The 27,227-nt window shown below is 41.0% G+C and overlaps 1 protein-coding gene across 3 annotated transcripts in view; it reads right to left on the bottom strand.

Annotated features, from left to right (window-relative positions):
• NKAIN1 (sodium/potassium transporting ATPase interacting 1) overlaps nucleotides 1–27,227 on the bottom strand; it is a 53,103-nt gene that overhangs the window by 13,548 nt on the left and 12,328 nt on the right. For 2 of the 3 annotated variants that reach the window (XM_063453976.1, XM_063453985.1), the window contains 4 exons: nucleotides 4,313–4,450; nucleotides 2,725–2,805; nucleotides 1,680–1,877; nucleotides 1,120–1,180 (listed from right to left, as the gene is read on the bottom strand). In XM_063453976.1, the coding sequence (XP_063310046.1) occupies nucleotides 1,120–1,180; nucleotides 1,680–1,877; nucleotides 2,725–2,805; nucleotides 4,313–4,450 (478 nt within the window). The remainder of the gene's footprint in view (nucleotides 1–1,119; nucleotides 1,181–1,679; nucleotides 1,878–2,724; nucleotides 2,806–4,312; nucleotides 4,451–27,227) is intronic. The other variant, XM_063453993.1, reaches the window with a different exon arrangement.

Raw genomic sequence — 27,227 nt, 5'->3', positions numbered from 1 at the left:
GGGTGACAGTTCACCACTCAAGCTGGGAGACATCTCGGCTCATTGACAGGAGCACTGTCCACACCATCCAAGGCTTCACCCTCCACAGTTTATGACCGCACTGGCGGATATATGAGGACTTGACCGGGACTCTGACACAGCCCAAACTTGGGGGAATAATGGATGTGAAGCACAAGCTCTACTATCTGCCCGGGGTTGACGCCAGCAGGCCCACTGTTCAATTGAACTCTGCAATTTCTCACAGGTGCAAGGTACGCATTATAAAACAGCATTGGGTTACAATATGTGTCAAATATGTGCTCTCCACACGGACCAACACCAGAGGAAAATCAAAACGCCGACGCTGAACACTGCCAGACCCGCATAGGTGGACGCTATTTCAGAACTATTGCTGTATGACTCAGTCCAGCTCCCGCTGAAGCTTCTCGTGGATACCGAAATCCCCAGCATGGCACAATGCTTGTGTCCCATGGTGGTAACTAGCCTGAAACTACAGTAACTACACAATGCCGGTTCATGGATATGCCTAGTAACATGACAGCTTGCTTTACCACATTTGAACAAGCATAAACGTATATTACATAAGCCTGTTGCCCCAACGTGCCTTACCACTTTAGACATGTTAAATCCGCTTACACTACACTTAACTATGTATGCTTACTCTCATTCACCCCTTTAGTGAAAACCACAGCTAGCGCACTATTTAAGCATCTCCAAACACCAGCTACACCCTACCTGTATTAAGCTTGATAAATATACAAAAATTGTGCCACTGCTTCTTGCTGTGTTAATAATCTAGCATGTAACCAACCAGGATGTTATGATCCATAACTTGTGTTTTCAAACTAAAGATTAACGACAAAAATTAAAAATGAGGAATCGATATCCTGGAAATGTAAATTAATCTTGCTGAATGATGTATCAACCCTATACTGTAAGTCGCTCGTACATTTCCCCTGCTTTCTCTTATGTACCCCATCTTATATGCCTTTAATAAAAGAAAGAATAAAAAAAAAAGAGTCCTTGGTCTTTAATGGATTAGTTTTTCGTGAGGATCCTCTTGAAAAGGGGACAAATGCATGACACACATCAAAGAATGCAATAGTTCTTAATACTCACAGCTGTCTTCCTCATCCATGAAAACTTTACTGACATAACAGGCATATACAAAACCGAATAGCTGAGAAAGTGAAGGGGAAAAAAAAGTCTTAGAACAAAATAAACTGCAGAGATGAGTAGACAAAGAGGATCAGAAAAAAGAATGTTTGTAAAAGATAGAACAGTTAGGAAACAGAAAATATATGTTCAAACATTTTTACACATTGGATACATTTTGTTACGGCAATAGAATTCTAGAGAATTCAAGTTTATATAATATTATATAAAGTCTATGCATGTAAATTGTGCAATTTCTGATCTTTTATTGTATGAATTTTGTAGAATAAGGTAGAAAGAATATAGTTAATTTAGTTCCTATTGTCTGACTTGCTTTCTGTTTTGGATTTGTTAAGTCCAGTTAAGTTGGAAGCACTGATTGTCATCACTACCCAGTTCCTTTATCCCCACGAAATATAACAAAATCATTGAAGTGTTGTTATAGGAATTGCTTTACATTAATCTTACAAAATGCGTGAAGGCAACCATCTGGAGATGTTGGTGTAGGTCTCTTCCACACTCACCGCCAGAAAGATCTGCAGGGCGCTGCTTAGGGCCTCTATATATGGATAGTCTAGGAGACACCCAGTCACTGTTACCATGTGGTGATCTGCTAGTGACAAAGGGGGGCCGCGAACCGGGGTCACCAGGCATCCTGGCCCATTCTCCATCCACCACGATCGGTGCAGGGAGGTGTTAAAGTTCATGATCAGGTCCCTGTGCTGAGGACAAGTATTATTTTTCAGTTTAGAGAGATCATGATAGGAAGTAGGGCAAAGGATGAGAACCATAACCCTACAACTTGGACATGCACCATGGAATCAGTTAGCCATGCCAGGATAAGGGAATATGATATCAAACATGATATAATGGGTGATAATGTATTGAATACATGTGAAAAGCAACATATTGGTATGGAGTGGCTGAATGAACATAGCTATGGAACATATTTAAGACAGGTGCTTTAACAGACCATCAGCAAAGAACAACAGAGGCCATGATAAAGCAAACATGTGTGAGGATAATGCAGGAGTGGTAGATATGTTTATAAGGTGCCATGAAGGATCAGGGACAATATGCAAAAGTAGCAAAGATAGTAGTATATGCGGATAAGAAGTGGTCAGATTCGGATGAGTAGAGAAGGGGTAGCAAATGTTTAGATGAGTCGTTGGCCAGTATAAGATCAGCATGAACTTTAATAAATCAAGTCTATGGTGCAGGTCATCTACTATGGTTTGTACAAGAAAACTGTGCACGGTAGAGGTATAGTATTAGTACTACCAGGCTTCTTAGTAAGTATTTTAGAAATGAAAGCATGCATTGAGTTGTAGTATACATAAACACAGGTACAGCAGAAAAAGCATTAATACAGAACAGTGACACACTAAGTAACCAGTTTTTATACACTACTCCCAAATAGAGCTACAGTAACCCAGCTGTTGGGTGTTAGGAGATTGAGCAAGATGGAGGTGTATGTAAGAGACCAGGTACGGTGATACAGTAATATGGGAGAGAGACATAGTCTAAAATGGGGGTAAAAAACAAGTGGAGCAGATGATGATTTCTTACCTGAGACAAATGTCCTACTTCAAGGTAGAAACAGATAATAAAGGCATTCCAGGCAACCCATAATGCCAGCCACACGGAATACTGCATCCAGATCACAAGTGAAAATGAACTATCGTTATTACCAGAATAATATTAATAACAGCATTACAGTGGCAGATAATAAAACATTCCTACGAAATATAGAATTATAATAAAAAAATGTTTCATAGGCCATGACATTGCACAAGCTCTGCTGGACATTCCTGCAGTCAACATGCCAATTGCACGCTTCCTTTAACACTTGCGACATCTGTGGAATTGTGCTGTGTGATAAAACTGCACATTTTAGAGTGGCCTTTTATTGTGGCCAGCCTAAGGCACACCTGTGCAATAATCATGCTGTCTAATCAGCATCTTGATATGCCACACCTGTGAGGTGGATGGATTATCTCGGCAAAGGAGAAGTGCTCACTAACACAGATTTAGGCAGATTTGTGAACAATATTTAAGAGAAATAGGCCTTTTGTGTACATAGAAAAAGTTTTCGTTTTTTGAGTTCAGCTCATGAAAAATGGGGGCAAAAACTAAAGTGTAAAATAATTTTGTTCAGTGTATATCTAGCCAAATCTTCTAGATCCATTGTTATTATTATATATATATTTGTTCTTTAGATTTATGTTGTTGACTCCACAGGCATCTTAAGATTACATAATAAAGGTTATTTTTTAGATACTTTGGGCTGATTTTCTTCTAATTTATTTACCTGTATATAAGTATGAAATCTACACAGTTCTATAAATCAAAACTAGGGTGGAAAGATTATTCAAAAAAGTGTGAATAACACATATTCATTAAAGATTTTCACATTTCAGGTCAAAATAGGCAAAATGAATTCATATCCAACTTCGAGAATTTTCCAATTTCATTGTTAACATTTTAAATTAAATGCACACTTCAGTGACTAACCCTGGCAGTTTATGCTTGAAAGGTATGCTACCAAATGAGATATTTTATAGCACAAGTAAGACTTGACTTTGGTTTGTTCAAGTGTGTTGAATAGGCAAGAATAGTGAGACCATCATTACAAAATGAAATGCAAACAAAATAAAGTATACTATATTAGATAATATCTTGTTAAATTTAAAAATAAAACACAGTTGTGTTTTGAAGACTTATAGTTCAAAGATTTCAAATTAAATAGCCTTTTAAAAACCTGCACTCCACTGCCCTTCCTGTGTTTGTACAAACTCCTTACCACTTTTACTCATGTCCCTGTATATTTAAAATCTTGACAACTTCTTTTACTCCTATACATCAGAGAACAGATGCTAATTGTTTCACGTGGAACATTAGGGAATAGATATTTGAATTATTCATGTGAATTATACCAACATGACAGTAGATTTATTAATTGCTAATTATTGCATCATAAATCCTATATCACATCTTTATTTGGCAACTGTTTTTACTGTTGCAAGTAAAGTAACTAATATCTATAATAAACCAAAACGAAATAAATAGAATTACACTACATGATGGTGTTCGCTTACTTTTTAGAATTTCCTGCAAACTAAATAAAAATTCTATTGTTCCCTTAAGGTTAGCTTACCATGATGAGATACCTGGATCTGTAATGTAGGGTTCCAAATATCCCTAAGATCACTGCCATAATGTGCATGAAATTGGCTAGTATTGGAGCCCACTGGTAGCCCAGGAAGTCGAAGATCTGTCTCTGCAGAGCGGCTGCCTGTTGTAGACAAAATTCCACATATCAGTCCCACTGGAAAGACATTGTCACATTACCGTAGTTGTGGGGTCTATTCAACAAAAGAAAAGTTACTTGATGCTGCTATATACTCCATAAACCACTCTACCACAACCATAAAATCTTTATAGGGTCATTACCCTAGTCTAAGAGAATATTATTGATTTATTGACAACATATGTTTATAGATAAAGGACATATTCATTAACCATGTGAATGCATATACGTATATACTAATACACAAATGTCTTTCTGTCTGACAGTGTAAGGGGTTAAACATCCAGTGCATGAATGAAGAAAGAGGGTCATTAAAGAACTTTGATTGCAGCAATTTTAAGATTTAATTGGCTTATTGAACAGAAAAGGAGCCATGTACCAGACATATCCATTTCTTCTGCGAGGATTAAATTCATACTTCCCAAGTGTCCAACATTGCTGATCTATTATGGAACCCCCAGTTCCGCTTCCACTCTCCAGTATCCTGCTACTTAGGAACACTGGAGGACAACAGAAAATAATAGTGGTGACTTTTTTCCTAGCCTTATCTGTTATGCTTTTCCTCATAGAGATTAAAGGAACACTACAGGCACCACTACAACTTTAATGCTCTTGATAGATTTTTGACCTCATATGCTGTATATTTTTGCATGCTCAAGTCTTTATAGTTTGCGCACAGAAAATAAATGTTTTGTAGAATGCTGCACCATAATCCTGCCTCCTTAGCCACACCCCTAATGCCAGAAAGACCTTCCCATCAAAGGTATGCACACAATCTCAGCCTCAATAGCACTTAAAGGGACTCTCCATTTTCCTGGCACTGCAGGATCCTGCAGTGCCCCTGCTCCTATCTCGCTGAAGGAGTTAAAATCCCTTCGGCTACTTACCAGAGTCCAGCGCAGATGTCCCTCGGTGCTGGGTCATTCTCCGCCCACGCAATGGCCACGCGCGCGCATTAGACCTCCCCATAGGAAAACATTATTCAATGCTTTCCTATGGGGCAAATTTGACGCTGGAGTTCCGTGAGGACGTCCAGCGTCAGATAACCGACCAAAGGTCAGTTTGGATACCGGAAGCCCTCTAGTGGCTGTCTGATAGACAGCCACTGAGGGCACACTTAGAGCTACAATGTAAACATTGCAGTTTCTCTTGACTAAGTACAATAGGGGAACAGCACCCAGACCACTTCAATTAGCTGTAGTGGTCTGGGTGCCTGGAGTGTCTCTTTAAGAGAGCTGCTTTTAAATTCACAACCTGGCTGCAGACAGTCAGAGAAACTACAAACAGGTAGTGATATCCTTAATATATGACTCACTACTTCTAATGCAGGATGTTTTCTAGTTCAGATCACTCAGCTAGGGTGTGTGGCTAAAGGGGTATATTTTATTATATAATTTTATCTTTTGGAATGATCTGATGATCTCCCAAATAAAATTGATTTAAAAAAAAAGATAAACACCACTGCCAGAATCACTGTTGTATTTCCATGCATAAAATGCTAAATCATGCTTCCTAATGAGGGGAGGAGGAGTAGCAGCACTTTGAACCAGAGCTATTTTGTTTGCTAATCTAAAAAAAAATGTACATGTATATATATATAAAATGTATTATTTAATCGGGGATAGGCCAACACCAAAACAAACATCTTAAAAGATACAACATTGTTATTTCATAATTATTAGAAAGCACTATCTTTACAGTGCATTAAAATATGGGGTTATCTTCCCCTTTAACCACTAGTGAACTATTATACGCATATCATGACATTTACAAGAATAAAAAAAAAAAAAAAAAAAGAAAAACATCACCTCCAGCATCATGTTTCTATGCATAAAATGCTAGATCTTGCTCTACGGAAAACCACACAAAACACAAGAAAACGGGGCTGCTTGCATATGAACAGAACACTTGCCACAAATACTCTAATATGTTTGTATGTGTTGGATTTTCTTGATTTTTGTTTCTTTGCTTGTTTGATTTTTATTTTTTTCGAGGCTGGTTGTGATTGTTTTGTAAAAGATTGCATAGGTTTTTATATGCTCTATCGACTTTGTTATAATTTTCACTTGTGGTTTATTTATCGAAGAGCACTGTAATGCACAAATCAAATACAAAGCAGACGGATAATGATACATATTTCAAAGTAACACAAGATTGCAGAAGAGAGAGAACACAGAATGAAAGAAGCTAGAAAATACAAACAGGAATAATAATGTAGGCAGTAATAGAAACATAGAGCAGAGATAAAGAATAAGCAGAGGTATCCTAGTGAGGTGCTGCATAGCAGATTTGAGACGGAAATAAAGGAAAATTGGATATTATTAGAAACATGTAATCACAATGAATGGCCAGACCAGATTGGGGGAGTAGTGAATATATCTTCCAAGATTAGTAATCTAGGCAGAGCTGTGATTAAAGAAGAATTAAGGTACACATATTTGGAAAAAGCACACTCACACAGATCATCTCACTTTAGCCAGTTTCTATAGAGATATCCTTGTACCAGGAACTTTAATAAGATGAAACAGTTATTTTGCCAACAGTGTCTCTTTAAGGCAAGGGATTATTATGGTCTCTGAAGCAAGTTATAATACAAATGGGAGAAAGTAGCAGACCCAAGGGCGGGTGGCAATGGGGCAAATGCCTCCCCTCTCCCCAGAGAAAATAAAATTATCTAATCCAGCAAAATATCTAATCCAGCAACTTTAATAAGATGAAAAAGTTATTTTGCAAATAGTGTATCTTTAAGGGAAGGGATGATCTCTGAAGCAAGTTATAAAACAAATGGGAGAAGGTAGCAGACCCAGGGGTGGGAGGCAATGGGGCAAATGCCTCCCCTCTCCCCTTGAGAAATAAAAGTGCCTTGCTCTCCCCTGCCAGCCCTGCAGTGTGCCCGCAGAGACCGGGGGGGGATCAGAGATCACCCTCACCGGCCCGGTGGCAATGAAATGTAGCAGCCAGCAGGGGAGGGAGAGAGGGCCCGGGAGCTCTAATCTGCAGCTCCGCAGGTTCTCCTCTCCTCAGAAGCTGCAGGCTAGAGTTCACTCCTCTCTAGGACCACCAGGGCTTCTCCACAGGACCACTAAAGCTTACCTTGTACTGTCCCCCCTTCCAGGCAAAGGTAAGAAGGGGGGGGGGAATATAAAAATTATTTATATTAATGAAAAAAAAACTTTATTTATTCTTATACCCCCCTGCCCCAACCAACCCACAATAACTCCCCACGCACACTGCCTCCCTCTCACACACATATTGTTCCAATACAAAAACTGCCCCCTCACACACACACTGCCTCCCCTTACACACACACTGGCCCCCAATACACACACTGCACCCGTCATACCCACACTGCCCCCCAAAACACACACATTGCCCCCTCACACAAACACACACATACTGCCCCAATACACTCGCACACTGCACCCTCACACATACACTGCCCGCCTCACACACTGCACCCCTCACACACTGCCACAATACACACACACACTGCATCCCATAGACACATATTGCACCCCTGACACACAATGCACCCCTATACACACACACACACACACACACATTACGCCCCTCTCTCTTTCTCTCTCTCTCTCTCTCTCTCTCTCTCTCTCTCTCTCACACTGTCAGGGTATTTCCACTGGCAGACAAGACCTTATGTGTGCAGCAGCAAGGGGGGATGAAATAGCCCACAAACACAGATATATATATACATATATATATATATATATATATATATATATATATATATATATATATATACACCTATAAACTAACTATAATTATAGCTAATCATATATAAATAGTACCCATGTTAATAATATTGAATATTCATGGACATAATATCAATGAAGAAATATCATATTATTAAACGGACATTAGCTGAATGTGTGTAAAGACATGTAGATATCAGATGATGTAATATTACTAAGTGCTACACACATAGTTTCAAAGAGAACCCAGACACAGGATTACAAATAACAGATAACACCAAAAGTAATTAATTTACTTTTAAACTTAAAGAATGGATTTAGAGCCCCATTGTAAACAGAAGGTAAAAGAAAGGGCAGATGTGTCAAATTCTAATTTTCTGACCATAAAAGAAGACAGTAAATCTGCAGAACAAGAACCAAATTCTATTAAGATTGACGGGTTTTTGATGGGCGGGTATCATAAAGATAACAGATTAGGACATCAAACGCATCACGAAATTCAGTTAACCTCTGATACAAAGTGGTAGTTTGAATTCCTGACAAGAATTTATTGTGGTGTTATGCCATCTATTGACCAAAGTCAGGGAAGACACACCTACCTTACTCTACTGGCCACTTTAAACTAGTGACATAAAGAATCTTAGGGAAGCTTCTCCTTTAAAAATTAAGGAGAAAGGAGAGGAGGTCTGACATCTTGAGCCAAAGCTGGACACATCTAACTGTATCTTTTCCAACTAAACTCTGAAAATATAATGCTCCATCTGAAACTTTTACATTTTTAATCAGAACACTGAAAACTTTCCTATTTCTCACAATTCTCTATACGCATAGCTGCATTCATCATTTTATGGAATATCTCCAAGCTAAAGAAATTCTACTAAGGAGCTGGTAAATATGCTGATTTAATTTACTTTAAATTAATTAATTTTACTAAAAGCACAACTATACCTGGATAAAGGCTGGTCAGATTTCAACTATTATGAAATCATAATTAGCTAAGAAATATATTGCTCCACATTTCCTTACTGCAGGAAGGAATAAGTGAATAATATAATTACTGGTGACTTTGCCAGTTTAGCATACCAGGCTTTTACCCAGAGATATTACTTATCTTAAATTAGGGATAGTAATCTTCATCAGGAGCTGAATATTCTGCAAACGTAAAATCTGGTTAGAATTATTCTTATTGGTTGTTGGATGAGAAGGAATGGTTAACTGATCTGGTAAGAAAATTATTGTATTTGTCAATTGCAATATAAAAGGTATGTTGCCTGTGAGAATTGTAGCCAGCAGTGAGTGAGTTAACTCAGTGTGAGTCAAACTAGCGAATTGCAGTTAGCTGTCCTGTGAGATGCTGATTTCAAAGAAAGTGTCCTGTCGTAAATCTTGTTGAAATTGCATCTATGTGGATATAAATGTTGCTATTGTTCTCTGAAATGGTGTCAATACTTTTGCCATATGTATACTTATGTTATACCTAAATATTCACTGATTATTGTCATGCATGTTACATATTGTTATTATTATTATTATTAATTATTATCACAATAAATTATATTTTTATAATTAGTTTGTGATTAACGTGTGAAATACAAATTCTCTAATAAAACATACTCCAGTGTCTATAAGAGTTAAATAGTGGGTATCTCTTAAATTAATCAAGGGAGACAGTACCAATATATAAATTTTTGATAGGATAAAAATTCTTAAATTAATTATTTATCATTTTTATGAAAATAATATTTTAATATTTATCACCCCATAAATAACCTTACCACACACACACCTGCCCCTATTCCTTAAAAAGCCCCTATCCTGGCAGACCCCAGGTAATATGTCAAACTGTTCTTAAACAGTTTGACTACTTACCCTGGGAAGGCACCACGGCACTTCAAAAAGCGGTAGTGGTGATTGTGCCTAGATTGTTTCTTTAAATAATCTACCAGTGTCCCTCCCAAGATTAGGTTCTGGATCTGCCCTTGATGGGAGATTAGTCTAGTGAGGTTAAGTAAGGTTGACAAGGTAACCGATCAATATTCATTCATGGAACTAATCAGGGCACGGATGTTAGAAGGAGAGTGTTTATAACATTCTAAGGCAGTCAAGAAGAGTAAAGACTACTAGTTTTTCTTCCGGGAAGAATATTAGAAGATTCCAATTAATGCAGGGCATTAAACTTTAAAGGACCACTACAGGCACCCAGACCACTACAGCTCAATGAAGTGGTCTGGGTGCCAGGTCCCTCTAGTTTTAACCCTGCAGCTGGCGGGGGTTATCCCGGCCTCATGGTGACGGCCTTCACGGCGACGGGAGCCCCCATGCTGGTACTGTGCCGGTCGCCTACACTGGCAAAGGCTTCCCAAAGAACAGGAGATACATACAGACAGACATGTATGCTGTCACAGAAGAGTCTACTCACCTCTATGGGGAGACTTTCAGCTCAGAGGACCTTGACGGCTGCCAACCCGCAGATGGATACCCCGGGTGGCCTACCCCCTGGAGCAGTATGGGACCTTGCATCTGGGTTTGTGGGGGGCCCAGAGAAGGATGTCCCTGGCACAGTGAGTCCTGTGGGACGGGGAGCGCTGCCCCCCGGTATACCGGCGGCCATGGGGTGCTGGGTGAGACACGTGGGTCCCAAAGCTTCATGGAAGCGTGAGTGATGCTGGGGAGGTGCAGGAGACAGCCGGTGTATGGACTTTTGGTGGGGGGTCCAGTGGACTGGTCTGGACTTTCAGTGCCCACGGAGCCACAGAACGCTCCGCTAGAGGGTCAGGTCTAGCCGAGGTGGACAGATGGAGGACCGGCATCCAAAGGGACCAATGAAAACACACACGGGAACAGCTCCCCTCTTTTAAGTGGAGAAGAAGGGGGACACTGCTATACCGTAGAAACACTGTGCAGAAATAGTATCCACAGTATAAATTACCTACGCTGGAATTCTCCCTTATTGTTTTAATTTTTACACTATACAGTCTTATTGTAGCGCAAAATGCAGTTTAATTTACGTTTAATGCTCACCTATACTTTGTCGTTCTAAGAGCATATAGGTTATTGTTAGTGTTACAGTTATGTGTTAGTAAATTGCCGTTAATTAACCAGACCAAACCATTCTGTGCAGTCGGTAGTATTCATATATATAGCATCCTCGGCCATATCACATGCCATATTGCCACATACCGCCCCACAGGGAGACAGGAAGCTACATGATGCTCGCACCCACGGTGATCATACAATACGCTAAAACATCTAGTGCATGTGTGGCAAACCTAGCCACTTCTGGAACACTGGACTTTAATTGCGATAAAGGTTGTCTGTATTGTATGCTGTGTAGTATATGTATTCTGCTGTGTATTATGTGTCCATTGTAATTCGTATGCTAGCAGCCGTAAGCCGCTAGCATTCAGTCACTTCGTTTCACGAACGGCGACTATCCGGCCCGTTCGTGAAACGAATATGGGCCCCCCGGATAGACCACACATTAAGAGATGTGTGGCGCTCGTTAACCGATTGCAACAATGTTGCAATCGGTAATTAAGTGTATTCCTAGGTGGCCGTCGTTCGGCTACCGACCACGCGGCGGTCGGCCATCTTGGATTCTTTGTTCCCCAGCGGTGTTTTGTCGTCGAGTGTGTGGAACTAAAAACGGCTGCTCGACGACACGAACACCGCTGCACTTCCAGGCCGTTCAGGAGCTCCGGTATTCCCCTATTATGTTTACCATTAGTATTCGGTACGTTTGAAACGAACTAAATAAACGAATGTATTTCATGCGGCGTTCGGTTAGTTTAGCTGGGATCTGAGCGGTATTCGCACTAAATGTACCCTCAGACCCCAGCTATCTACCGAACACCGGTTTGTGCAAATCAGACGAATATTGTTAAAGTTATATATTTTAATGTGAATTGCCGGTTCTGCTGCACGAGGGGATAATCCACTTTTAACAGTCTATTTCAGTGGGAGTATCCCTCTCGTGCAGCGGTGCCTGATGGGAGAAATGTATCAACGGTTAAGTCCCCCATGTAGTCCCTTACTGTATCACCCCTGCTTTGTCAGTAAGGAAACCCCTTGCATGGGGACTTGCATAAATACTGGAAGTTCTGAATAAAGCTGCTAGTTGACTCCCAGACTGTGTTTCGTCCGGTTATTGGGAGGATTGGGGATATTGCATTACTTTTCAGCGCTGACTGTGGATTTACCTGTGATACCAGCGGAGATCGTGGATTATAATATTGCACTCCGCTACAGCATGCAGTATCACCCTGTTAATACTAGCTGGCCTGAACATAACTGCGATCTAATAAGATGTCTGCACTCCTTATTAGACATACTATTAAGCAAGTGTTGCGTTTATCAGCAATTACATGCCTAGCATCCGTATATAGTATACACGAATATCAATCACCAGTGCTTTTCTTTTTCATCCGCTCATACGAAATTGCTTTCTTTGCCCCACGTAATATCTACATATATTTCCTAAGCATGGTTTACTGAGTGCATATACTACGACTAAGACTTAGCTCAAACTATTACTGCATGCATGCGAAGACTAGATATGCAGATGGCAGAATAGCTTACCATTACCCATGGCGGAATTGATGTGAAATATGTAATGTGCATTACCTTTGTCTGACATATTATGCCTCTGTGTAGGCAACAGTGCATTAATTTTCCAAACCCTTCTATGTCTGTTATCATTTTGCGTACAAAATAAAAAACAATTTAACACAAATTACTTTATTCTATAACAATATAAACTTAGTAGAGCTCTGCCTACTGTCCAGTCTGTAAAACACACTCATAATATAGAGTGATTGTTGCCACCAAAACAGAAATGTGGCATTAGAGAAATAGGCATATTGGGCTGGATATGGTATGCATAATATATAGAATTAACACTAAGGGATATAATGCTGTCTTAGCTGTTCTATAATAATGTTTCAAGATGTGAAGTGAAGGATTAAGGAACCGAGGAAACAAAAGTAAGAATGAGATGAAAGATATACAAACAGAAATAGTTCATCCTCTTGTATTGTTTGTATTGTTTTATAGTTATGAAGTTATCGACCATAGGCTTTGTGAACATGAAAATCTGTCAATCCATCATTAAAGGCTAAGAATAGAGTAAAAACCCTGACTGCTCCCATGTTTGATAATATGGCATCATGTTTCCTGTCTCAGGCACAATACATTACTAAGTAACGCATATAGACGACTTGAAGGAAATAAAAAATAAGATAAGAGCTACCATACTGTCAAGACGCACTTTTTAGAGCTCCGAGTTAAACCTAATGAAAACGTTTCGAAAAGCGGGAGTCTTGGTGTTTTACCTACACCTACTATAACTAACACCTAGTTGAAGACATGGGGCATTGGAGAAAGAAGTGTAAGCCCGATCGACCCCCTACAGCGTCCGATATTGGCGACTTGCTGTGGAGGCTGCTTTCCTCGCAGAGGCCTGTCATGGTACCACTATGCGATGGACCCTCACTACTAGTGAGGAGTCCCAAAGGGAGATGGATTTGGGAGGATGACTGGAGAATAGAAATCCGTACTCACCGCAGAAGCTAGCTGTAAAATCCCAGACACTCCTCTGAATCTATTAGATGAGCTACGCCGCAATATCGAGGGCGATATTCAGCAGCTCTGGGAGGAAATAAGCGGAGTCTCAACATAATTGGGACATATCTAGTAACAGCTTGCAAAATCTGCAGATATTTTGTCTGCAGCCCACTTCTAACCCCGCCCAGGCTTTCTGTGGCTGTCCAATCAAGTGTAGCTCAATAAGAACTTTTTGCAAGGCCGGTGCTCAGGCAATTGACTGCCTCTTGAGTTTAGCTCCACTGAGTGTCACTGCCAAAGCTAGTGGCAAGAGGAGATTTTGAGTCCTGTATTAAAAAATGTATTACAGCAAAGAGACAAGGTTGCACCTTAAATTGTCAAATTTATGAAAAGGACAAAAACTAAAAAGAAACATTTAGGATGTTGTCTGGTCAACCTGTGACAAGTGCATGCCTCTTAAATTGCAAGTTTATAAAACTGATATACTCTCCATGAACGGCAGGTAGTTATTGGCTTATAAAACATTCGAAGGATGGTGTCTCACCTCCCCATTTTAACCTTTAGATTGTAAGCTTATGGGCAGTGTCCTCTACCTGTTGTATCGGTCTGTTCTTATTGTGTTTGTCTTTTTCCCAATTGTACAGCGCTGCAGAATATGTTGGTGCATTATAAATGCCAGAAATAAATCAATAGCATTAACCATACAGGGCAGTCTCTCTGAGAATATGTTAGTAGCCAACATTTGTAATAGAGGCCAGGCAATCTCACTATTGAGGGAACAAGAACAATAATAATCTATTTAACCAGGAAAGATACATTAAAATAATTTTGTTTTTCAAGTACAAACTGGGGATGTTACCTTAGCCCAACATCCATTTTTTTAGTTACTATTACCCAATTTAATGGTACTGGTATTTTGTCTACCTTGGGAGGATGAAGGGCTGAGTCAACCATGCCGGGATGATGCATTAGCCCACTGAGCTATCTCACCAACAATGAAGTTTTTAAAACCATAGTTTCAGGAAAACACATTTGTATTCTTTACACTATAGTCTTCCCTTAATATAATATGCTCTCCAGATAACACATGTTCCACTACTTCCACAATTGAAATTATAGATCAAATTTTTCACTAACGGGGGATGGGTCAGCTTTCCAACCCAAACATAGTTACAGGCAAATCTGACCATCCTGTCCAAATACATTTTTATAAAGTTTCTATCTTCAAGAAAAAGTAGAAAAGTTGAAACTTTAAGCACAAAACAGCAATTTAAGCTTAGATTGTAAAAGTGATTTTGAAAATGGTAGGATATAAAGTATTAATGATTATTTTTCTCTCACAATGTTTCCAAAAGTTGCTGAAAAATGTAATAAATAACCTCACAGGTATCTGTAAGAAATCAGGTGCATTGTTTAGGAATTCAGATTCAGAAACAGGCAGCAAAATGCGTGAAACGGGTCTGTATATGGCTACAATGTTCTATGAAGTTCTGTAAAAACTGCTGCTTTGATCCGGAATCCCACATATAGCCACTACCTCAGAGAGATAGCTCGCTATAAGAGAGAGTGGTGAATGAGAGTTTTTAAAGGACCACTCTAGGCACCCAGACCACTTCAGCTTCATGAAGTGGTCTGGGTGCCAGGTCCAGCTAGGGTTAACCCACTTTTTTATAAACATAGCAGTTTCAGAGAAACTGCTATGTTTATAAATGGGTTAATCCAGCCCTCAAATCCTCTAGTGGCTGTCTCACTGACAGCCGCTAGAGGCGCTTGCGTGATTTTCACTGTGAAAATCACAGTGAGAGCACGCAAGCGTCCATAGGAAAGCATTGATAAGGCTTTTCTATGAGACCGGCTGAATGCGCACGCAGCTCTTGCCGCGCGTGTGCATTCAGCCGAATGGGAGGAGAGGAGGAGAAGAGCTCCCCGCCCAGCGCTGGAGAAAGGTAAGTTTTAACTCCTTTCCTCTCCCCAGAGCCCGGCGGGAGGGGGTCCCTGAGGTTGGGGGCACGCTCAGGGCACTATAGTGCCAGGAAAACAAGTGTTTTCCTGGCACTATAGTGGTCCTTTAAAGATAGGTATTCATTTTCATATTGAATGCAATATAAACCCTGTGAATGCATATCCCTTTTTTTGGTTTTATAAAAGTGCTGATTTCAAGAGAAATTGACACTTTTGGAAACCCCTTTGGTAACAACTACCAGATGTCAATCACACGGCAGGAAAGGTTGACTTTCTCACTTGCTCTGAGGATTCGCTCAAAATGCAAATAAGGGCTTCTCTACGTGAAGTATTCCTGGTGGATTGTGGCAATTCGCGCATGCACCCTGTGTTACTCTGTGAGAAGCATTGGGTTGGCTGGGAAATCCTTTGATTTAATCATATTGGTAGAGCAAGAAGACTGACTCACATTTGGTTTAGACATGGATTAGAAGTAAGTAACTTTTTGTGATAAAATACATCTGTTTTTTTTAAGAGTGACAGGAATAATGAACGTAGTAATTAAGATAATCTGACTAATCAAGATAAATGTGTCTGTTAGAGGATAATTACATTAATCACTCTTTCAACAAGCCTGGTATATAGCTGCTTGGAAAGGGAACAGTAAGTATATGAGAGATTTTATAGCTACTTTTATAGAGCAATCTTTTTTTCACTTCAGTTTATATTTTATTGAACTTTTATATCAGAGATACAAAAAAAGAGAGAGGAGGAAACAAATGTAAAACAAAGTTAAAAAAACAACAACAAAAAATGCAATACAGAAAATAAAATCATAAAAATTGCAGAGCATGGGGATGCTGCATGGTAGGACTGTGCAGCCCTGAGCCAGGAAGCCCCTCCAGTGACCATCTGAGGAGTGGCCACTTGGAGGTGTCTCTGAAAAGGCAGTGTTTACATGAAAATGCCTGAAGGGAGCTATTATACTCACCAGAACAACTACATTAAGCTGTAGTTGTTCTGGTGATTATAGTGTCCCTTTACAGACAAGGTGGGGCCAGGGAGTCCAGATAGTGTTTTTAATACTACAAGGTCAGGAATACGTTTGTGTTCCTGATCCTAAATGTTCCTAAAATGTTCCTTTAAGTCCACAAACATCTGCAGTGCTCGGTTAGCAATTAGTTGTGTACTCAATTTGAGTACACAAATAGCTGCATCATACTGGTTAAGCATCATTAAAACTCTCCAGCAGTGGGAAAGGGGTGGGGCATATAAAAGTAGCCTGTATAAAGGCGGGTGACTAATTAATTCATGCCCAGAGGGCAGCCCAAAAAAATCTTGTACCCAGGAGAATTGACCCTTGGCTTACCCTTGCCTGCATGGCCCCACATACTGTCACTCCACTAATACAGAGAGGTGAGTGACAATTTCTTTACCCTAAGGCACCACAGACAGAATGCACCCTACCAGCCCACGCAAAGTTGTCCCTCCATTAGCCATTGGGAAAATCTTTGATCTCTCTCACAGGCCGATCACATTTACTATAGGAGGAAATGGTGGAGAGTGACAGCCTCTGGTCTGCACTCACTGAAAATGCAGATCTTCCACAAGCTCCGTACCGTTCAGAGTGTTGCCGTGGGTTACCACAGAAAAGCTTTGAAACTCTCAGGCAGGAGATCATGAGCAACATGTAACAGGTTTGTACCCAGCACAGGGTGTAGACCAAAAACTCAACATCAATATAGTACACACTGGACCACCAGGGATGTTATCCCTTCCTGCCTGAAGACTAACAAGCTAAATAAGTGTACCAGTAGATACTTAATTTGCATGCCAGGTGTCCACACAATGGTTTGCAGACTGGACCTAAATCTATATACACTAAAAAAAATGTTTTTATTAAATAGCTCAATATGACTGTTAAAGTATAGAGTGAATATCCATAATCATATAACAGATACTGATCTAACCACCACATGGTCTCAATGAAGAATTCAACTTTACTCCTTTTATACATAAATTAAGTATATGAGAAAGGCTCCCTTTGTTAAATTGAGATCACACTGGAATTCCAGTTATCAAGAAATCATATAGTATTACTATTCAGTGTCATGCTGATTAATATCAAAGTTTCTTTCTTCTCTCTTTTTCTTTTTCCCATTCATAGGGTTGTTGCAATAACAAGGTGCTGTAACTATATAATAGATGGTGATGGCCACTAACAAGCAGTAACAGAAATGAGTTAAAATAATTAATGATCTGAAACCAATGTTGGTCCTTCCTGTCATATCCATCCTACAGGCTTCTTAAAACTACTCAGGCCACTTTATACCCAATCTTGGATCTCCCAAACTATGCCAAAATGATCAACGCTTCAATGATCATCTCAAAGCACTTTATATTTTTCAGACTGTCCTTACACCAAGACTTTCTCATATCGGCAAACAGTGTATATACATAGAGATGTCCCGAATAGTTCGCCGGCAAATAATTCCCGGCGAACATAGCTTGTTCGCGTTCGCCACGGTGTTCGGTCCGCCCCCTATTCGTCATCATTGAGTAAACTTTGACCCTGTACCTCACAGTCAGCAGACACATTCCAGCCAATCAGCAGCAGACCCTCCCTCCCAGACCCTCCCACCTCCTGGACAGCATCCATTTTAGATTCATTCGGAAGCTGCATTCTTATTTTTTTTTTTTTTTAATTCTTTATTTTTGAAGTGCAGTGAACATACACGTAGTGACAATGACATATGGTGCAATGCAAAACGTTGGAATACAGACTTAGAGTTATGCAACAAAATGTCAAGAGGAACTGCACATTTTTAAAATATAAACAATCATGCTAGGTAAACTTGTCTTGATATAAGTGAAAAGCATGGCATATGAGAGTGTTCGTAAGTTTGAATACACATGCTTGAACTGAAGAGGGGTAAGAGGATTAACACCACCAGTTATAGATCAACATGTGTGAATCAGAATATCAAAACTAGAAATAAGTAGACTAAATAACCTCTTAGTGAGTGCTGTTAAATGCTAGACAACTGACTACACCTCATAACAAGGGCATTTTAGATTCTCAGCAGCAGAGATGTTTTAGCCAATTCCTCTGACATGCTTCAGAGAGTGGTCGTCTCTACTCGCATCCATGTGCCGCTTAGTAGTGCTTCCACCACCTGCCGGGTGCACCAGAGGATCGCTCAGACCACGAGGGTCAGCAGGTCGGCGCATCAGCATCCTTGCTCCCCGAGCCCAGTCCACTGTGGAAGAAGATGCCTGGTCGCCCCCAGCCCTCCAGCTTCAGTATAAGTAACCTGTGAGGTTCTGGGATTGGTCCTGTTCAGTCGTGGGCGGCTGGTTGGCGTGCCATCCCCCCTGGCTCTCTGTTCCGAAGGAGAGAACAATGCTGGGGCACCTCTGGAGATCTCTTCCATCTTAGGTGAGGTGAGTAGCAAAGCCCTCTGCCGTGATTCAAACCGATTCCAGAAGGCTGCACAGAGAGCATCAAAGGCTGCATGGAACTTAGCTTCCCAGTGTGGGCTTGATTGCTCTGTCGGAGTGGCGGCCATCTTAGCTATGACACGATGGCTCGTTTTGTCAGGGTGAGTAGTGGCCATTTAGCCTTGTGGGTTACTTTAGCCTTTCCCTGGTGGGGACCGGGATAACCCCCACCGGTCCAGAGGGGGGGGAAACGGGGCTGTAGATATGAGGTGCAGACACGATGAGAGCTCCAGGCCAGGAGATCGGCCGCTTCTACCTGCCACAGAACCCCAGGAGCAGATAGGCCGCAGGACAGTGCGTAGTCATAGGCTGCTACAAACTTGATCGGGTAAGTTCCCTGATGTTCAGTGTTCAGTGAGCAACCTCCAAAGGTATTATTCCCTCTGTGGGTCTCACTTTGCAGGCTGTATGCAGGGAGCTCACTTCATGCACGTCCGTCCGCCATGCTGGCCAGGCCCCCCCCCCCCCCCGGAAGCTGCATTCTTAGTGAGAGGAGGGACAGTGTAGCTGCTGCTGATTTAATAGGGAAATCGATAGCTAGGCTAGTGTATTCAGTGTCCACTACAGTCCTGAAGGACTCATCTGATCTCTGCTATAAGGACAGCACCCCAAAAAGCCCTTTTTAGCGCTAGAACATCAGTCTGCTTTTTTTTTTTCTGTGTAATCTAATTGCAGTTGCCTGCCTGCCAGCGTGTGTGTCAGGCTCACAGCGTATACTGTGCCCACTTGCCCAGTGCCACCACTCATATCTGGTGTCACAATAGCTTGCATTTAAAAAAAAAAAACTTTTTTGACTGTTATATAATAGCAGTCAGTTTCCTTCACACGTGTGCGTTTCAGGGCCTGCCAGGGCACAGTGTCACACCAGTGCAACTCATATCTGGTGTAACAGTAGTGTACATTTAAAAAAAAATATACAATTTTGACTGTAATAGATTGAATAGCAGTTAGTTGTCTGCAAGCGTGTGTGTCACGCCTACAGCGTCTACTCTGCCAACTTCTGCCAGTGCACAGTGCCACTCATATCTGTTGTCACAGTAGCTTGCACGCATAGTACCACTAATCGAAAAAAAAATGACAGGCAGAGGCAGGCCTCCCCACAGGGGCCATCGTGGTCGTGGTGCTGTGATTCCCTTTGGCCCTAGAATAATGCCCAGTGTTCAGAGGCCACGTACCCTGAACTCGAAAAGTTCTGAGGACATAGTTGACTGGCTAACACAGGACACCCAATCTTCTACAGCTTCCGCTCGGAACCTTGACGCACCATCCTCCTCCAGCTTAGCTTCGGGCACCTCTCAAGTTACCACTCGCCCGCCTGCCACCACCACCAACACTAGCACCACAGCCGCTTCACTTGATCTGTCAGAGGAGTTATTTACACATCAGTTGGAAGAAATGAGTGATGCGCAACCATTATTGCCAGAGGATGTAGATAACAGGGATATGTCTCAGTCAGGCAGCATTACACACATGGACGTACGGTGTGATGATGATGATGATGGTATACCCGCTGCTGCTTCCTTTGCTGAGTTGTCAGATACAAGTGAAGCGGTTGATGATGACGATGCGTCCGTGGATGTCACGTGGGTGTTGCTAGAAGAGAAGAAGAACAGGGGGAAAGTTCAGATGGGGAGACAGAGAGGAGGAGGAGACGAGTTGGAAGCAGGGGGAGGTCGTCGCAAGGAGCTAGTGGCACAGTCAGACAGCATGCATCGGCACCCGGGGTCAGCCAGACAGCACGCCAATCAACGCATGCTGTTGCCACCACCAGAATGCCGTCATTGCAGAGCTCAGCAGTGTGGCATTTTTTTTGTGTGTCTGCCTCTGACAACAGCGATGCCATTTGCAACCTGTGCCAAAAGAAACTGAGTCGTGGGAAGTCCAACACCCACCTAGGTACAACTGCTTTGCGAAGGCACATGATCGCACATCACAAACGCCTATGGGATCAACACATGAGTACAAGCAGCACACAAACTCAAAGCCGCCATCCTCCTCCTGGTCCAGCATCTTCAGCCACGTCAACCACTGCTGTCCTCCTTGCCCCCTCTCAACCATCCGCCACTCCATCTCTCGCCTTGAGCAGTTCCTGCTCATCTGCCCACAGTCAGGTGTCTGTCAAGGACATGTTACGTGTTTGAAACTTACCAATCAGCAGCCTTCACACTGAACCAATGAGAGGACTTTTCCTCCTATTTCAATTCAGTGCTCTGTACCAGCTGGTTCCCTTCTGACGAGCCAGGTCGGGCGAAACGAGCGCATCAAGAGGTCCTAGCTGTGCTGTTCCTATGACCTTGAACTAGCACACAGACCTGCTACCGCAAATAGTTTTTACTATTTATTATTTTCTCTTCATTTATTTTACTTTGCTCTGTTACCTGCAGCTACCGGGTTATTATAGACTAGTGGAATCTAGTGACAGGTGTCCTCGAAGGCACGGTAGGAAAGCAGTGGAGACACCAGAGACAAGTCGTCAGCAATCATAAGGCTTATTACAGAGGAACCCTGAGACAGTGACATACAAGATGCATGTTACAATGCATTTTATATCTGCGGAGCTCTGTGCTATACTAGTAAGCACATTACTGTGAGGTTTTTTGCTGTGGAACTCTGTAATATACACATACACAACAGAAATTACTGTGAGTTTTTACACCTTTAATTTGTTTACTACGGTTTTATTTCAGAATTAGACTTATGTTGTACTTACAAGTTTAATACTTGTGTGCAATAATTGCATTTTAATCAACCTATCTAATATCTTTGTTTTATTCTTATTATTATTATCATCATTTATATAGCGCCAACATATTCCGCAGTGCTTTACAATATTATAAAAGGGGAAATTTAACAATTAATGAGACACATACAAAACGTTAAAGGAACAATATGTTGATGAGGACCCTGCTCACAATGTAGGGTTTTAGGTTTAATAAGATTGGAAGATTTTAAATGGTGAGTGGTGTGGCTAGGAAGGGGCGATGTGAAGATATTTTGCAAAGAGCACTTAAATGCATGAGGCCGGTTCTGATCTAGCTAGAGGTATGAGAATATCCTATTTGGATGTACCACTATGTCCTCTATAACCAACTATGTGATTTTGCAGAGGAATGTGGCATGGTACACTTTCTAATAATTTATTATAATAGGGAGACCAATCTGTCATATTGAGGTTTGTTAAATAAAAGTTGTCTTCTTTGTGATTGATATCTTATAATCATTTGCAAAATCCATCAAGTACTTTTGAATTGATTCCAGCTTTGCATGGACACCCCTGACTCAAGCCATTAAATATGCTAAAGCTCCTAAACAAAATCCAGACACCGAAAAGTATGTCGCATGGTTTGAATGAAGAGCTATAATGGCTGTCACAAATGCAGCTGGAAAGCCAAACCACTGAAAAATCTGGGCAAAAAAAAATCCAGCGAAGCTTAGCCTTCTCTGCATCTAAAGACAGGAATAGCCACCTGACAGTGCCACTGCCAGACAGATGAACCTAATTGATGATGTGTCTGGTAGCCTCTGAAGCCTGTCTTTCTTTCGCAAACCTTAAAACAAACCTCACTTGTTTGAAATATTACTTGCAAAAGCATAGCATAAATTTTATTTGCTAAACTTTTCACATAAAACTTTTTGTTCAACTTTTCACATATATTTTATAATTAACATATGGAAGAGAAATTGCATTTTGCGTTTTCTGGCATGAGACAGGGGGCAGAAAGATGTCGCATAGAGGCTAAGGACAGAGAGATGGCACTGGCAGGCTGTCATTGGCATGATATACAAATGGTATGAATGTATTGCTCTTTGGCATGTTATACAGGGTTTATGCATTTACTGCTCATTGGCACAATATACCACGTTTATTCGTTTAACCTCATTGGCATAAAATAACACGTTTATGCATTTAATTTCCATTGGCATGATATACCAAGTTTATGCATTTAGTGCATTAATAGCATTCCCTTGCTGGAAAATCCTTCAGGACTCCTTTTACTAAATGCTTGTCTGGTTGAGGAGAACTCCCTTATTGATTAGTAATGTCCAAATGGGCAGGGCAATTACTCCCCTGGCTGCTCTCTAGCTTCTAATATCTAAATGCCCAAGAGCATAGATAGCACTTTAACTCTTCTTTGTATTCAACTAGCTTGTATGTCTATACACACACGCTGATCTTAACGGGTGAGTTGGTAAAATTGCACTATATTAAATATTGTCAAAATAAAATTGCACTGTGGGCCACTAAATAGTTTTTGCCCCTCATGCCACAAGTTGCCAGCCCTCCCCTGCATGTACATGCCTTGTGACATGCACATGTATGTGGCTGTCACAAGTATATAACAGAGTACCACATAAATACAAATTCAAATAATATGCAATTAAACTGCTATAAATGTGTTTATGTATGCTGCTTAGCTGATTAACTTACGGACATAAATACTAAATAGCTAATCAACTAAATTCTGTACTGTATTGTGAACTTCAGACTGCCATTTTATAGCATTTCATATCATGAAAGAAGTGGCACCAGTTTATACAATCAAATATATGTCACACAGAGTGGCCTACTGTTTATTCATACTTTTGTGATTAAAACTTTTTGAAAGCACAAATTCCATTTCCTTTTGTGAGAGATTGTCTAAATTACGAAGCACATAAAGTATACTATGTTTCAAGGGTATGCCTTTTGCATACCTCTCAACTGTCCCTATTTAGGAGGGACAGTCCCTATTCTGTGCCAAAAATCCTGTCTCCTTCTTCAATTCAAATGTAAAAATTGCAAAAATGTATTTATCAACTTCTTTTAGCTGTCAAATCCAATAAGCCCATTTAATGATTGTATATGACCATTGAATTGAATAGAATCACTGTAATCTATAAACTTTGGATTTGTTATATGGAACAAAAATGATCAGTTTCCATTAAGCCTTTAATGATGGAAATCAAAGCGGACCAAACCGATGGAATGCTTATCAGGAACGAAAAACTGCAGATAAAATGTATTGGTTGGAATTATATCAAGACCTATGTTTAATAGAAAATTGCAACATTTATAACAATGCGCAAAGATGGGGACGTTCAGTTCCAGGATGTGTGGAGTTCTACATTTACTTAAATTTTTCAGTCTTCAGAAACACCTATGTACTAAATAAAGGAATATGAAAGCAGAAAATGAAAGTCCTGGGAAGTGACAGTCCTCCATTGAGATAGATCAGTGGTTCCCAAACTTGTTAGGTTCAAGGCACCCTTAATGTTTCAGTATTTTTCTAAGGCACCCCAAGTCAAAATTTCAAGGTTGTATATCTGTACAGCGCTGCGGCATTTGCTGGCGCCATAGTGTAATGTACAGTGTTGGTGTTTGAAGGGGTGCTTGTATATAGATATTGTGTTTTAATACAGGAGTGTGTTTGTATGTAATGTTTGCGTTTGATTGCAGGGGTGTGTCTGAATGTAATGTTCACTTTTAAATGCGGATGTACATTTGTGTGAAGTATTTGTGCTTGAGTGAAGGGGTGTGTTTGTATGTAATATTCGTGTTATATTGCAGGAGTGTGCTTGTATGTTGTGCTGGTGTTTGACTGCTTGGATGTATGCACATACACTACCACATACATACATACATACTTACACAGATATTCATGAACATTAACACACAGATGCATATAAATACACTGACACATACACACATACACACAAATTCATATAGACATCGACACATACACACAAATAGATACACACACATAGATACACACCGACATACACACATGCACCCTGACACACACAAACATTGCTACATGCCAACACCATGACACAGATACTCACACTGACATAAAACACACACGCCCTGACACACAGATGCACATACAAAGATGTGTGTGCAGACAAAGAAGCACACTGACATATATATGTATATATATGTATACATACACACACACAGATGCACACCCTGACACACACACACACTCATAAACACCCTGTCACACACACACACACTCATACTCACTCACACACACACACACACACTCATACTCACACTCATACATACAAACACTCACACACATACACTCAAACTCATACACACACACTCACACACGTACACACACACACTCATACTCACACACACTTAAACTCATACACATACATACACTCACACACATACAAGTGATTTGTTTTTAATATCTCTAGCCACCCTCCTGTTAGCTTACATTATGTGTCAGGAGGGTGGCTTGGAGTCCTGTTGCTAGTGGGAGTGAGGGGTCTGGAGCTCTTCGTGCTCCTCTCCCCTCACGCTGCGGCTGCCTCCACCAGTGCTGTCTCCCTGCAGGATGCTGGGAGGAAGTGACAGGCTCACTTCCTCCCAGCCGGATGACATTACAACACCTATGTGTGCCTATGAGTTGCTGTGTGTCTGAAGGGTGCTGTGTGTGTTTGTGTGTGAATGGTGTAGTGTGTGTGTGTAGAGTGCAGTGTGTGATGGGTGCTCTATATGGGTGAGAAGTGCTGTGCATGTGTGAGGGGTGCTGTGCGTTTGTGAGGGGGGCAGTGCGTTTGTGAGGGGGCAGTGCGTTTGTAAGGGGGCAGTGCGTTTGTGAGGGGGCAGTGCGTTTGTGAGGGGGCGGTGCGTGTGTGAGGGGGCGGAGCGTGTGTGAGGGGGCAGTGCATGTGTGAGGGGGCAGTGCGTGTGGGGGCAGTCTGTGTGAGGGAGGGGCAGGCTGTGCGGGGGGACAGGTTGTGTGAGGGGCAGGCTGTGTGAGGGTGCAGTCTGTATGTGTGTGTGAGAGGGCAGTGTGTGTGTGTCTGTGTGTGAAGGGGGCAGTGTGTGTGAGGGGTGTAGTGTGTGTTTGTGTGTGACGGGTGCATAGGGTCTATGCTGTGTGTAGGTGGGTGAGATGTGAAAATCTATCTTAATGTCTCCCTCTCCCTTCTTCTTACCTTTTACCAGGGAGAGGATGCATAATGCTGCAAGACCTGGCTGTCCAGTAAATTGTATTTTCACTTTCGTCTGCAGCTCCTCCAGCTGCAGGCTGACTTTCAATACAACAAGCGAATGAATCATCAAAAGAAAAAAGAGTTACGCATGTAATTGTGTACTCTTTTGGATTTTTTAATAAAATTTTCCTTCTGGTATGTTTTAAGACATTTGCCTCAATTTATCAGAAAGAGACAAGTTTTGGTTATGCCATCTGAGTAGTAGGTTCTTGTATTCACTCAAGAATTCAGGAGGAGTTTAGGTTCTTGGCTCCTGCTAGAAGACTACAAGATATACAGATACCTACGATTATTGCACTTACATTAAACCGGTCTATAGACTTTCTTAGGACTGCAGTACACACTCTCCTGGATATTAAACGCATATGTGGTTTGTTGAATTTATACACTGTATTTCACTTTATGATGGTTTATGCAGGTTTCTCTTCACTGTTTATTGGATTTGTTATTGTGCCATACCTCCCAAGTGTTCCTATTAGGAGGGAAAGTCCCTATTTTGGGCCCAAATCTCTATGTACCCCTTTTCTATCCAAATGTCCTTCAGCAATATCCATACAGCTTGGGTCAGACAGTGTTGAATTTGACAATTAGTGTGTATGATGATGTCATTGCTCTGAGCAGGGAGTGAAGCAGGAGAAACTATAGAGACTGTCAGTTTTCAAACACTGTCTGACCCAAGGTGTATGTATATGGCTGAAGGATCATATCATATACTAAAGGCATTGATTAGGTTGTTTTTTTTCCGTTTTTTTTTTTGTTTGTTTGTTTTTTTACATATACTTAACAAAGAATCTATTTCCTCAAATGATAAAAGGATTATAGAAGCATATAATTTGACAGCAGATAAGAACCATTTGGTTCCTGGCCTTATCTTATAGTTAGGATAGCCTTATACCTATCCCACCCATGCTTAAACTCCTTTACTGGGTTAACCTCTACCACTTCAGCTGGAAGGTTATTCCATGCATCCACTACCCTCTCAGTAAAGTAATACTTCCTGATATTATTTTTAAACATTTGCCCCTCTCATTTAAGATTATGTCCTCTTGTTGTGGTAG

This window comes from Pelobates fuscus, chromosome 1, assembly GCF_036172605.1.
Source record: "Pelobates fuscus isolate aPelFus1 chromosome 1, aPelFus1.pri, whole genome shotgun sequence".
NCBI classification, from domain to species: domain Eukaryota; kingdom Metazoa; phylum Chordata; class Amphibia; order Anura; family Pelobatidae; genus Pelobates; species Pelobates fuscus.
This window is presented reverse-complemented; position numbering and strand designations above follow the sequence as displayed.